General features: G+C 35.8%; 3 protein-coding genes across 11 annotated transcripts in view; 2 read left to right on the top strand and 1 right to left on the bottom strand.

Moving 5' to 3' along the window:
- The window catches only part of ankrd22 (ankyrin repeat domain 22), a 5,732-nt gene extending 5,092 nt beyond the window's left edge, over positions 1-640 (top strand). For 2 of the 4 annotated variants that reach the window (XM_081393275.1, XM_081393276.1), the window contains one exon: positions 155-568. In XM_081393275.1, coding sequence (XP_081249401.1) covers positions 155-232 — 78 coding nt within the window. In that variant the 3' untranslated portion in view covers positions 233-568. Of the gene's footprint in view, positions 1-154 lie in introns of all 4 variants that reach the window. The other 2 variants (XM_081393277.1, XM_081393278.1) reach the window with 2 other exon arrangements.
- Positions 563-14,650, bottom strand: lipf (lipase, gastric). Of its 2 annotated transcripts, XM_081393268.1 has the most exons (11): positions 14,252-14,395; positions 14,139-14,177; positions 13,329-13,443; positions 8,719-8,836; positions 4,423-4,621; positions 3,671-3,780; positions 3,216-3,352; positions 2,705-2,851; positions 2,544-2,615; positions 2,019-2,087; positions 574-1,554 (listed from the first exon to the last, which is right to left on the bottom strand). In XM_081393268.1, exons 2-11 carry the CDS (start codon positions 14,159-14,161, stop codon positions 1,321-1,323), a joined length of 1,224 nt encoding a protein of 407 aa, XP_081249394.1. In that variant the 5' UTR covers positions 14,162-14,177; positions 14,252-14,395; the 3' UTR covers positions 574-1,320. The 2 variants fall into 2 exon arrangements, with proteins under 2 accessions (XP_081249393.1, XP_081249394.1); XM_081393267.1 differs by having other exon boundaries at positions 563-1,554; positions 14,139-14,650.
- The window catches only part of rnls (renalase, FAD-dependent amine oxidase), a 70,133-nt gene continuing 69,532 nt past the window's right edge, over positions 14,326-14,926 (top strand). For 2 of the 5 annotated variants that reach the window (XM_081393274.1, XM_081393272.1), the window contains exon 1: positions 14,716-14,926. In XM_081393274.1, coding sequence (XP_081249400.1) covers positions 14,809-14,926 — 118 coding nt within the window. In that variant the 5' untranslated portion in view covers positions 14,716-14,808. The other 3 variants (XM_081393271.1, XM_081393273.1, XM_081393270.1) reach the window with 2 other exon arrangements.

Genomic DNA, 14,926 nt, shown 5'->3' with positions numbered 1-14,926 from the left:
GATACTGACAGGACAGGACCCCCCCCCCCCCCCTTTTTCTCTCTCACATCTCACTGGCTTTAGTCTAAAGTGGTTAAAATTATGTGTTGATTATACTGGTATTGTTGTATGACTCTATTAATAGTTTGCCATCTTGTTTCTGTCTCCCTTACAGAAAAGTGAAACTCCTCTAGATATTGCAAAGAGACTACAATTCTACAAAATTGTTACAATGTTAATGAAATCAAATTAGTATTAATGGAGGACATAAGAGAACAGAGACTTGTTTCATGTGCAGAAGCAGTGCGGTCCTTTACAATTCACCAGCTGAGTTTAGATTGGGTTTTCTCAGATGAACGATGTTGCCATTCTAATTTATATTTAAGTATATTTGATTTACTGTTTTGTTAAGTACTGAGTAAAATTTTCTTAAAGATTGTATTGATAATTTAATGTACTGTATATTCAGGTTGTTTTAAAGTGTGTGTTAAAGTTTGTTTTTTATCACTGTAAGGTATCATGGATTTAGTTTGTGCCATGTTGTTGGTTAAAAAAATAAATAAATAAATAACTCCCACTAAATAATGTTATTTTCTGTATATGTCTTATGCATCAATGTATGTTTATTGGGTTTCATGTCATGATTTACAAAATCCATTACACAAGACCATAAAGGGCCATTCACACCAAGGAAAACAACTATAACGATAAAGATATAGTTCTAAAACCGTTCTCAATATTAAAGAACAGCAAAATCCACACAGTTATAAAGGTACAAATAAATGATTTTGCTGGAATCTCTTTCAGAATGATTTTATCCAGCTGATGGAACAATAAAAACATCGACAGCCAATCAGAATCAATCCTGCTATAACGAGCTGGACCATTTAAAGCGGCAGACGAGTGTGCGCTTAGAATAAACAGAACGATATTGTCTGCTGCATTGGCGCTAATATAGTTGTTGTTGGTGTGAACAGGCATTAAAAAAGGTAATGAAATGCTACAGTAAGGTAAACTAGCGGTTAGTAAAAGCTAAAGTGAAAAACACATTAAACAGTACATGTCCTTTAAAAGACATTAAAAGGCAACACCTGATTATGAGTGTAAAACTCAATCTCTAGGTGACGGCTCAAAGGCTTAAATCAGTTTGTAATACCGAATATACATTGGTAATTGCAGATTTGGTTACCAGCACCTCAAACAAATGGTTCATCTCCTTAAAGTATGAATAAACAAAGAGGTAGAAAAGAATTTTCATTTTTGGGTGAACTATCCCCTTAAGCTCAAAGCATGGTAAAAACAAATTGCTGGTAAAACCTGCTGCTCAATCAAAATGTCTCTTCACACATGCTCCCTCATAATTTCAATCATTTTGCTGTACATCTCTTGTGGGGCGTCCAATCCCCAGATGAAGTCCAGGTGTTCCCAGTGCTCAATATTGCGGTGGTACATCAATTTAGGTATCTGTGTGAGCAGTAGAGCCACATCCTGAGGATCTGCCAAAGTGTCCTGCCCACCAGACCACAAAGCTGTAGGCACCATCATGTCCCTCACGTTGTACAGAGGAGGGGTTGTCTGGGAAGAGGAAGCAAGAAGAGACCTTTACACTTCAGGCACTGGTCAATTTTACTACTGACTTAGTACTCTAGTCCTCTGAATGACAGAGAAAACAAGACACAATTGTCGTAATAAGAGTCTTGAGTATTTCCAAAATGCCCCGGATAGGTGTATTGGGGAAAACAGCTTAAAGGTATAGTCCACCCAAAAATGAAAATTCTCACCCTCGTGTCGTTCCAAGTTCCAGTATGACTGTCTTCTGTTCATAAAAGAAGATATTTTGAAGAATGTTAGTAACTTAACAGTTTGGAAGTTAATGGGAACTGTTTGGTTACTAACATTCTTCAAAAAAAAAATCTTCTTTTGTGTTCAACAGAAGAAAGAAATGCATACAGACATGAGGGTAATTAATTATTTTCATTTTTGGGTGGACTGTCTCTTTAATGGGAGAAATAGATAGTAGTAATAGTCTTCAACATTACCTGATTATAATGTGCCATATTTCCAGCTTTTCCATAATCATATGCCATAAGCTTACTGGATTTAACAGCCTGTACAAAGAACACAAGATGTGTATTAAAAATCAGGTCAAACTACAAAGGAAGTAGAAGGTACATATGTTTGAGTGTGCCTTCATTATCACTAATTCACAACACCAAATTTCAGTGGTTGATGGGTTTTGTTAGACCCTGTTGGTGTTTTTTGGGTCAGTGTGAACATGACAGTTGTTATAAATCCAACGGATAACTTTAAAAAAAAAATGTACATGTTGTGTGATCGAGCAGGTCCAGAAAAATGTCAAATTGGACTTACCCAAAAGCCCCTATTGTGACACTGCTCTATTACTTCACACTGATATTTTTTACTCTGAGACAGATGAAGGAACTGTCACAACCTCTGGTGTTTGTGCTTTCACTCATTTTGAGGAAATAATGTGTGGATTGCAGATGGAAAGGGACATTTAGCAGGGCACATGCACATGTTACTGTGAGTTTTCTTTTTTTTACCTGAGCCCAATGAACCATGTTCTGGACTGAGGTTCCTGCTGGGCAGTGTGTTGTGTACACAGGTGTTCTGGTCTTAAAGATAGAGACAAACTCATGAAGGAACATTCCAAAATTCATTGCGATAAAAGAGCATAACTGAACAATGCTTAAGAGTGTTATACCATGTTCAGGTTCTCCTCATCAAAACCACAGAGGAGAAAGAAGATGTTTCCACACAGCACACTCAAGGGCTTTCTGCTGCAGAATTCAGTGGCAAAAAACTTAATCAATTCGTTCTGAGGCATGAAGTCTTTTCTTCCAAAAAGATCCTGCAAATGAAAAAATGATTGGTTGATATGAGCTGATAAATAATCATTATGCCTATAGGTGCCTTATGAGTTGATTCCAAATAAGTGACTTATGAGGTTTCATGGCAGTTAAAAGGCAATAGGTTTTTTTTTGCTAGAGAGCTACAGTGGCCCTGTCCCTAATGGAACTTTAAGCTCTTGTGATCTTCCTCTGAGTCCACACTTTTGTGAAGTAGAAGTTGTCTAAAATGACAAATGGGACATCCTATGGTCTTGTGGACTTAACGGACACGCAGCGGTCATTGTAAATCCAAAAGAATGCAAGTGCAAATTAAGTGTGCCATTTGGGACGGGGCCAGTATAGCATTTTAAATAAACTGCTCACCCAAATGAGAAACTCTGGAATAACAGACAATTTGGTCATGGGGCTTTTAGTCAACCCTACTGTGGCGACAGGAGCCAGGGCAAAGAACATCTTGATTTTGCTGGCCAGCTCCGGCATTGTTGAGAAAGCCATGAATGCTGAGAAGCAAGACAGTGAAGAACAGGAAGTTACTCAGCAACAGTTAAAGAGGAAATAAATAAAATATATAAGGCTTAGAATCACATGTCATGCATAGCTAAAAGTGAGAAGTACTGTAGCAGCCGTGACCTGGGAGATGTTCCCACATGATAACACATTCAACATTCGCCTACTGTCAGTGCAAGAGGATGCATAATGCACAGCACATCTCTAAGCATATTTTGTAGACCAGTGATTTGATGAATAGTCACCCTGGCTTACATTTCCACATTTCAAAATAATGAATCACTCTGAAATGCTTAGAGGATGGGTGATACCTATAGTGGTTCCCTGGGAATGGCCCACATAAAAGATTTGCTCCTGGCCAGTTGTCTTTGTAATGAAGTTTATCACTGCGGGAAGATCCTTCTTAGCCATTTCATCATGACTGCCACACACACACACACACACAAACACACAACACAGAGAGAAAAAAAATTGAGCTTAGGTTTCTGGATGAAACATTATTAATCCAATTCCCAAGATAAGAACTAGATTTCCATTTCCTGAAGGAAATACCACAGCTTGTGAGGCAAGAATAATAATAATGTTACAATTTGAGGCAAGACAAGGTTTTAATTCTTTTCAATAATGAACGCTTAAATATATACAATCAAAAAGTCAACCTTTATATCAAACTCTAAATTTGTAAATATACACTACTGTTCAAAAGGTGACAATACACACATTTATAATGTTACAAAAGATTTAAATAAAAATGCTGTTCTTTTGAACTTTATATTCATCAAAGAATCCTAAAGAAAAGTATCATGAGACTTCTTACCGACCTCAAACTTTTGAATAGTAGTGTATGTCTGAAATATGACCAATTACAATTCAAGGTATAAATATTATGATCATGACATGGTTGCAGTTTGAATTCTGAACATTCAAACAATGGAAGTGAATTTTCAAATGTTTATTTTAAATGTCTTAAAAAGTGTAAAGGTTGGTATTTGTTGGGGATGTGTGAACTGAGTAAACATGTTGAATATCACACACCACTTTCATAAAAATCTTATCCTTGTACCTGAACTTCCAGTATTCTTTCTGTTTAGGGTCAAGGCTGACATGTTTTCTGGACCAGGTGTTCCCACGACTGTTGCCCATCCACACGTCAAATCCAGCATCGGCTAGGAGGAAACCCAGGCTGGTGTTGGGCAGGTTTGTCACCCAGTTACTTCCAGCAGCAAGAAGACCATGTTGGAGGAACACTACAGGCTTGGCTTCTGTCATAAACATGAATCAAGAGTCCAAAATAGGTCACAAAACCTTTGAGTGAATGTGAATATAATCACACACACACACACACACGCACACGCACACGCACACGCACGCATGCACACACGCACACAAAACCTTTAAGTGGATGTGAATATAATCAAATATACAGACACACACAAACCTTTAAGTGGATCAGAATATAATCAAGCAAACACACACACACACACACGTTTACTTAGCCATCTAAATGGGGACATTCCATAGACGTAATGGTTTTTATACTGTACAAACTGTAGCCTATATTCTCTCTCCTCACACTAACCCTACCCATCACACAGAACTTTCTGTATTTGTACAAAAACCTTTATATATCCCTAAAGGGAGGTTTTTGGATATTTTGGTCACTTCTGGGAACAAATTTGTCCCCAAAATATAGTTAAGTAGGTACACACACATGCATGCACACATACATACGTACGTACGTACGTACGTACGTACGTACGTACGTACGTACATACATACATACATACATACATACATACATACATACATGCATGCACACATACATACATACATAATCGTACGTACATATCTATGTATGTCTGTCTGTCTGTCTGTCTGTATTATTATTATTATTATTTATTTTATTTATTTTTTGAGATTATGCATTTTGCCAGCAGATGGAGTATGTGCATTAGCTTTATACTGCTAATGCCATCCTTTCTTTTTTTGGGACCTTTATCGTGAATATCTGTCAGAAACAGGAAGTGAGCTGGTCCTCTTAGTAGCACAAACAGACCTTGGGCTGATAGCATTGTTTGACTTCATACCAGTCATTCCTTCAACCCCCTTAAAGCCTGCAACTCACACAGCAAGACTTTAGCAACAGTGTGGAGACTTTACAGTTTACATAACTGCAGAATAATAAGAGCAGTTGCACGCCGAGTCACGATAGAGTTTATGAGAAATGAAGTTCAAATCAAGGAAATCAGTGCTTTAAACACAATTTTAAAAACATTCTCATTACAGAAATCATTGTGTGCATGATTTGTATTTTGAATGTATTTTTAAATTGATCAATAGATTCGGAGAACAAAATTAGTGTGCACTTTCTCAGGTGAGACTGTCTTTATGAAACCTCAAAAGTAATTCGCCGGTGCTCTTCTTTCGACCCACCAGTGTCCCGTGTGACATGGAGAATTGGGACAGCATGAAATGAATTGCATCTTGTGTGTGCCACCTCAGAGCTTCTGTGCTTATAACACCCAACGTCACAGCACTAAGCACCAGCCATCCACTGAAACAAACAGCTTGATGGCTCTTTACTTATTTATCACAGATCAGAATTCATTATTAACATTAACCAGCTCCCAGCACACACAAACACACACAGCCCTAAAACCACCATAAAACAACACACAGGGTTTGTCTTGGTCTTCATAATTCCCTGGCTTCCTGATTAAGTATGGTTATAAACATACAGAACGCATTTCCACACATTCATTAGCATAAACCAATTTTATTCTGAAGGTCAAACACGAGCCAACAACACCCTTAATCTAATACAATGAGTAAAAAGCAAAGATGCACAAGGCCAAAGTTTCTCAAAGGCCCCTCAAATCCTCCAGCAGAGGGATTTGTGTCGGGGAAATGTATTCTCATTTAAAATAACACGAGACATTGTGTTAGCACAGCAAGGGAGAGTGGAAGCTGATGTATGGCTGTTGAATTGGTTTTCCGCTCCAGTGGCGTCCCTGGCGAGATTAGTGTGAGAGCATGAGCTTTTGAGATCTCTCTGCTCATTAATGAAATATGGGGAGCGCTAAATATCAAACTGAATACTGATTTCAGAAGAACTAATGAATAGTGAATTGAACATTAACACCACAATAACACTCATCTGAACTGAACTGATTTCAGCCTGCTGTATCTTCACAGAGATTCCTTTGTTTTACAGCTGATGACATCATACCTGTCATTGATTTATTACAATACATTCTGATATCAGTTCACTCCTTGTGCATACAAAACTTTCATTGGATTAATACAATTAATGGCACAATTAATGTTTGGAAATGTAAACTTATATTTCCTACTGACAGCAAAAGATATAAATAACTGGCTTAAAAAAAAAAAAATTGGGGGGGTGAAAATACTAACGTGCACATGGTAGGAAATATAAGTTTACATTTCCAAACATTCATTTTGCCATTAATTGTATTAATCCAGTGAAAGTTTTGTATGCACAATGAGTGAACTGATATCAGAATGTATTGTAATATAGGTTTTAATATTTAATGTTTTTATTTTTTCTTAATTTAATTTAAAAATGTTTAACTTTTTAATTTTTATTTAATTATATATATATATATTTATCATAATTGTTTTGCCATAACATGACAACAATTTTCAACTTATATGCATATTCTATCAAAGTAAAAGTAAATCTTTAAAAAAGCACGAATAATTAAATAACACTGTTAAATTTGTGGGTAACGCTTACAATAAGGTTTCATTATTTAAGATTAGTTAACTACTTAACATGAACTAAGAATGAACAATACTTCTACAGCATCCATTAATCTTAGCTAATTTCAACATTTACTAATACATTATTAAAATCAAATGTTGTATTTATTAGCATTAGTTAATGCACTGTGAACTAACATAAACAAAAATGAATAAATACTGTAGCAAATTTGTATTGCTCATTGTTAGTTCATGTTAGTTAATTCATTAACTAATGTTAACAAATGAGACCTTATTGTAAAGTGTTACCAATTTGTGAAACCCGCAGCATCACGAGAGGTCATGAGATCTAGATATTTATGAGATGAAAAACCCAGTGAAGAAATCATGTGTGGGTTGCGTTATATGACCCTGTAACAAGAGGTCCTCCTCCATATATGAGACTGACTCATCTAAAACCACTTCTTTCCCCTCTTTAAATTGCTACGTGACTATTAAAGAGCACGGGATGTTAAGATGTTAAGCTTCAGATGTGAACATCTCACCCAGTGTGTTCAAGTGACTATGTATTTCGTATATTTCAGTGTGTATTTTTGGCTCCAGCTTCGCAAAGTTTTCACGTGACACCAACAATTTACTTTCAGATATTATCCTAATACTGTAATAATACCTTATATTGTAATCATTACTAGCACAAGTTGTAATTTCTGCCTAACATTAGCTTAACTGAAAACATGATGTTAACTAATTAACTACATAACATGTATTAAAACAGTATATTAATACCATATGGACATTACTTTGATACACTCATCTCTGGCTGATAACAGAATATTAGTAACATCAAAACAAGTATTTGCTGTTAAACTGCTTTGAAACAATATGCATTGTGAAAAGCGCTATACATGTACCCTGGTAATCCAGAATTCTTGCGAGAGCACAAGTTGAATTTGCTCAGCGAGTTTACTCTGGTGTCGAATGCTCATTAAATATGCCCCTCGATCTGAGCTGCACCAATCACATCGGGTTATCTGATATAGGCGGGCCAGAGGCGAGCTAAACAGATGACGACAGCGCTGTGACGTCCAAGTCATTAGTAAACATTGCAAGATGGCTATGGATGAATACCAGTTGTTTGAAACGGCTTTGGCCGCTACAATGAACGAGTTAGACTTGGCTTTTTATCTAGAACGGGAACAGAAGATGCCGCTCGAATCGTTCCTTTGCAAGAAGGACGTTTTTGCTGTTTCGCCGAGTCTAATCAGAGAATGTCAGAGAAAGGTTAGTTCTGCTGGTAGCTGGGGTTTATTGTTGTGATTGGTCGAAGTGTTATCCAATTGCGTGCAGCGAGATTTTCAAATGATTTTCATTAGTCGACGCCAGACCATTGATCTTTAAGATTTAGGTCTGGATTTCCAGGCTACTATACATGTAAACTTTAATTGAATAATGGCAGCACAGTGAATCTGTGAATGATGAGAATTCAGATACCATCTTAAGAAATTCCTCTTTCAGATGGCCATGTCAGTGAAAACAGCAAGCTCCCATCTTTAATAATTCACACTAACACAGGCCAAACAAAAGCATGAATGGGCTCATTCAAATATTTTGGCTATCCAACTTAAACCATTACCTTGTCCATCCTTGTTTTTGAGCCCATGTGGGATTCGGTTGACGCTCAGGATGTACCCATCCTCGGTGACCACTTCGAATTCTTCCGCTGTGTAGCCCCAGTGTGTGATGATCTCGCTCTACAAGAGACAAACACGTGGTGAACATGGACAAAGTCCATAAGAAGCGTGACAGCATGGAGAAATCAATGGAAACACACCTTCATGTAAGATTAAATGAAATGATATAGCAAACACTTCAGTGAGTCATTCTTAGACAATACAACATTTCAAAATAGCACAAGCACTGTTCTTTTCTGAAGAAAGCAGTATAATGAAGAAGAATTTGAAGAAGAAATATAAACCTAAGAATAGCTACATTTCCTCTTTGCCAAGGTCTACAATACATATCATAAGCGTGGCAGTATTTTTTTTAAATGTAATGACAAGAGAAAACACCAGTTCAGCTTAAATTCTTAGTTTAGCCATTTGTCTTTTCAAGAGCACAATTATTTCAGCTGTATGGAGTCACACTCCTCCTCCTCTAGATATGAGATAAATTATAATCAGAGACTTCAAAGAAACTGCGTGAGCTTGTTGGTTCCAGGCCTGCCATGCAATCTCCCCATGCATAATTAAAGGCTCTGCAGTTTCCCACTCCCCCTGGGTCTTCTGTCTGCTCATTCTACTTTAGGCCACTTAAGGATAAACCCACTGCTGGCTCAACACACATTAAGGGGAGAGTAAGCACTGGGGGTTGTGCTTCTTTCTCTCACTCTCTGTCTGAGATGGGGTATTTGTCCTCTTTTCATGCAGAGATAGTGTGTGTTGGAAAATCATTAATGTTTCATGTACTTCTGCAGAGTGAATGCAGAAATAAAATGCAGAATGTGATCAACTATTGAAAATTCGGAGAACTTTAGAGCCGCATTATAAATAATGTCATTTTCCTTGAAATCAAGAGCAAATATAACGGAGCTCAAAATCTGTTATGAATTGGAAGACTCAGTAGGATTCATTTGCAGCTTTTAATGAAGGAACGTCAAAACAGGCAAGGGTCAGGCAACAGCAAAACAGGGTGATCAGAGAACAGACACAGAGAGTAGTCGGGTCACAGGCAGAAGTTTTTTAGGGCAGGCAGCAAGAGACAATAATCCAAGATCAATCCAAGTCGAGACAGGCAGCAAACAGACAGAAACAAGATAACAATCCGAGGTCAATAAACAGATCAGTAGAATAGGGGAAACCGCTCAGTGATTATAGTCCGTGGCAATGCAATACTTCGCAGTGATCTTCTGTTTGAGTGTGGTTTATATGGAGTGTCTGAATGAGATGCAGGTGAGTGCGCAATCAGTCCCAGGTATGAGCATTATGGGAATTGTAGTTTTGTGAAGTGATCAGTCTGGTGTGGAGTGCCCTCTGGTGACTCTAAGAGGCACTCCAGCTGGTGATCGTTACAAAATCATTTGAAGTATATCTTTTTTTTTTTTTTTTTTTTTTAAGATTTACGAATTTTAATTGAATAGTAAAATTCCATCAAATTGAATTGAATAATCCGTACATATTGTTCATATTATGAATTAAGAATCACATAAACTAAATGGTCCATTCCCTTGTTCCATTAAGATTTACACAAAATGTTTTATTAAACTCTAGTATTTTTTTTTTTTTTTTTTACTCATTTCAAATTCTTAATCTATAATGAATAATATGTAAGGATTATTCAAATCAATTTGATGGAATTTTACTATACAATTGAAATATGTAAATCTTAAAAAAAGGCTTACTTTTTTTTTTTTTTTGAGTGCACCTCTTACTAATAAAACTAATAAAGTTGCTAATATAGTAAAACTACAAAGTGGCCAAAAAGTAACTAATTATATTTACTCAAATACTTTACAACATTGATTGTTTGTGTGTATTTTTTTTTTCTTTTCAACAACCGATGGATAGAACCAAGTCCCCACCCTACATTTTTTACTTTTTCTTTATTCCGTTTCACTCGGATGAAAAGAAAAAAATCTGTCGCTACCTTCGTTAGATTTCGTACATTGAACCTTTCAAGGCATTGTTGACCCAATTTTCTACTCACCTTCACCGATGTTTTTCTTGGAATGGATTTTTGTATGGCTATTTGTGTGGCTTTAGAAGACATATGGTGTACAAGTTATGAATTGTCTTTTTGTCCTTTATTGATCTTGACAGACATGTCCACTACAAACTGAAAAGAACTGGATTAAGAGTATTTAAACTCTCCTAACGTGTTCGAATGAAAAATAATGACAGAACTTTCATTTACGGGTTAAAATATTCCTTTAAGTAGCCCAAGTGAACCAATTTTAAGGCTCAATCGTCTCCTTATGAATGCAAGTATGTGAAACCCAGAGTATAAAACCCAGTTATTGTATTAAAACCAACAAATTACTGTCTTATCAGCATTTCTGCAAATGGTTTTCTGACCTGTGCAAATTATCAAACAATGATTATGAGATATCATTATTTAAACCAAGAAGTCTTGTTTCATATCTAACCACACATGAAAGTGCATAAATGTCACTTAGAGTACAATTCCCTTTCAGAGTCTGTGGGAAAAGATTTAACATAAAGCTGTCTAATCTCAAATATGAAAAAATTGCTGAACTCGTGAATGTTTCTCTTCCCATTTTCACACACTGAGAAAAAAAAAAAAAAAAGGTTTTCTTAAAAACGCTTATGAAACAAGATATACACTTTTACAATTGTGATAACATGATGATGTGCTCTGCATTCAGCTCCCAAGATCACTGCACGTAAATGTAATATATGACATATACTGTATGTTCCTATATCGAGAGTGGTGTTGTCATTTGTTTTCATATAAGCCAATACATTATTACCACATATATACATCATCAGGATATATAAAGATATTAGTTTATAACATATATGAAATACCCATAGTAAAATTAGTTTATATAGCTACATGAAACAAAATATTTAAATGATGAATTTTATATGGTACTGTATGTTAAGACAAATATACAATGAGAATATATTTTATGCATGGGTATTTCATATATGAGACATACATGTCAAAATATGCATTATAGATACATAAACAGATATATTTATACGGGATAAATGAATATGTCAATATATGGAATTGTTTCAGTTTCGAATAAGTTTCATATATAGCTATGAATATTATGTACATATTGGTATATGTTTTTACTCTATAATATGAGCATATGTTTCATATATGGATATTTCATGCATGTACATATTTGCGAAGGGGGCGAGCCGCAGTGAAATGTGGAAGGACAAAGTGCAAAATGTAGTTTGTTATAGAGATGGTCAACTAATGAATCCACTTCTCTCGAGAGCACGTGTCAAAACAGAGAACTGCAAATAATATTACAAATCTAGTGCAAAGTTCAAAACATGACATGACATTCATGTGGTCATGAGTTACAAGTCCTTATGTAGTATAGGTTTACTTCATTATCCATACATAATTGTTTAGAAAAATCATCATCTTATTAAGACTATTGGGAATATTATTGGGAGATACAGAGTGATAACTGATATTTCTATGAATTTCTTCTGTAAGTCTGTTATACTGTTATAAAAATCTCATTGATTTATATTGCAAGCTATCAAAATTGCAACAATTTTTGGCCAAATTGCATAATTTTGCTCAGTTTGGCCTCTGAATTCTCCTTGAGTGTAAGCCTCATATTCTCACTGTATTACAGAGCCCCACACATAAAATGCAAGAAAAAAAAAGTATATCGTGGCCACGAATTAACAATTTGTTCCCGCAACTTACTAATATGTCAGCATGTTTTACTAATTTGTTCGTTGTTTTAAGAAGTAAATAGTGTGCGCACAATTAGTAATCAGTTTCCTTAATTTACTAAATCATGGCCATGTTGTACTAATTTGTTCCCTTGTTTTAGTTAAATCAACGTGGACACGATTTACTAAAACGAGAGAACAAATTCTTAATTCATGGCCACAATTTACTAAAATGAGAATTTAATTCTTAATTAAAATAACTTAATTCATACTTACAGGTTATGATTCTGAAGAGCAAGTTGGTCCAAATAAACGGTACTACTACCGAACCATATTTAAAGGGCGAGCATTTTGCGAATTCAGTGTTGAACTCCGAGATTTGAGAAGAAGTCGTCAGTAAAATTACGTGTTTGAGGTAGGGTCAAGTTGTATTGGACCACGGGTGGTCATTATGCAAATGTATTTTCTAGTGACGTAGAACCGTCACACATACGAATTACACACACCTCGTGTAGGCGGTTCAGAGCTGATTTAGTTTGAACAACTTTTGCAGAACATTTACATTCACATTTCACAAAAAGGTTTATGCAAGATCTAAAGTGTTTGTTTCACTTCAATAACTCTGCATTTCACAAAGTAAACAGTATTGTCTAGCATGTTGTTGAATTATGGTTGAATAATCAGCATGTTGTTGAATAATTTCATTTTTGTCACCACTGAGATGAAGGCCCAATTTACCAGAATTTGTTCTATATTCATGGTGTTTTAGCGCTCATTGACAATTTACTGATGAGTAATGAAAAACACTCATTGCAGCTTGTCTTATTACATGTTACATGTTGTATTGGTCACTTACGATGTTCATATTGACTTCAGGGTCCAGTCCTGCCTCGTCCTGAAAAGGCGGCCTGCACTGAACCAGCCCAAGTGTAAGCAATACCAGAGACAAGACCAGCCATGATATCTTCTTTCTGTTGAACATTCACAAACAGTGAATTAACATACAGGGTTTCCCAAGACTAATCTAAACCAATGTTAAAAAGCTATGCTTTTCTTCAGCAGCCATCAATACATTTAGTGTTGCTCAACATGTGTGACTGAAAGGTAAGCAATTAATACATAAAAAATCAATGTAGCTAAATCCTAGTTTGTTCAGACGAAATAAACTGTAAAAACAAACATTGCTAAACATCACTGTACTTTATTATACAAGAGCAGTTTGACTGGTAAACAAATACAAATACAAAAAAAAAATGTGTTTGGAAAATGCTCACTTTTTTTTCTATTCAAACATTTCTGCCACCAAAAATAGTGTAGGGGATATATATAATTTAAGCAACGTTTAATTTTACAATTCTGCATTTTCACAAAGCGAAAGCAGTTCAGTTAGCACATCCGAGTGGTATGAATGACAAGAAGCCAAGAACTAACTTTATGCGTTACAAATACATCAGAAGTCAGCCAGTGCAAACATACAGTAGTTACATTGTCGTACAGTATTTTCGTTCACTGCTAATTCATTTACTAACCTGCACTATTCTAAATCATTCTTTGCAGCACACGAATAAACATGTTTGTCTTATTAAGCTGATCGAGATTAATGATCTAATGAACCGTGTTTGTTGAAGAGTCCTAAGCATTGAATAACGAAAATAATGAAACTCACCCAACGTCGGTTGAACTCTCCATAGCAGCGCACTGAAATCTAACGCGTGGAGAGTTAGGTCAGTACTAACTACTTTCTAACCACACTGACTGATAGCGATGATAATGCTTTACCATAACATCAGCTGACACAGTGACATCATGACATGATCACTGTTCTTAAACACCTTTAATCAATCAGTCCCCCTCCCTGAAGAAGCTTCATACATGTAACGTTATTAGCTGCTTTCTCCTTTGATTCAATACTCCTCCATTATTATTTAAATGCGTCAAACTGACGTCGTCATTATTTGTTTTTAGATAATGAGACTAAATAAATTGTGTATTACAGTAGTCAGTTAAGCCAAGTTTTTTTTCGACTACGAAAATAAATTAATTTAAAAATTACACTAAATGCAATTAAGACATTTGAGTGCGTACTCTTCAAATAGCTGCAAAACTGTCATATAACTTTATTTTTATTTTGAAGTTTTGATATTATGTGCATACTTATCAGTCAAACATTGAACAAACAAAGGGAATGTTTTAGTTGGCCAACAAAAAACCCTTCAGCCTTTCATAATCCTTAAAGTGACAGTAAGCCATATCGAGTGAGATCTTCAAACTAGCAAGATCACTTGGCTAATTCATCTTAAGTAACGTTAGCTGCTTACTTTACATTCTCTAAAAAAATGTCTCGAGTTCTAATAGTTGGTGCTGGACTTACTGGCAGTATATGTGCCTGTCTGCTGCGGAGGGAGCTGCCAAACAAGGTTAATATAGTCGTGTGGGACAAATCGCGGGGTTCAG

Source organism: Scardinius erythrophthalmus (assembly GCF_964197995.2).
Source record: "Scardinius erythrophthalmus genome assembly, chromosome: 18".
Lineage (NCBI taxonomy): Eukaryota > Metazoa > Chordata > Actinopteri > Cypriniformes > Leuciscidae > Scardinius > Scardinius erythrophthalmus.
This window is presented reverse-complemented; position numbering and strand designations above follow the sequence as displayed.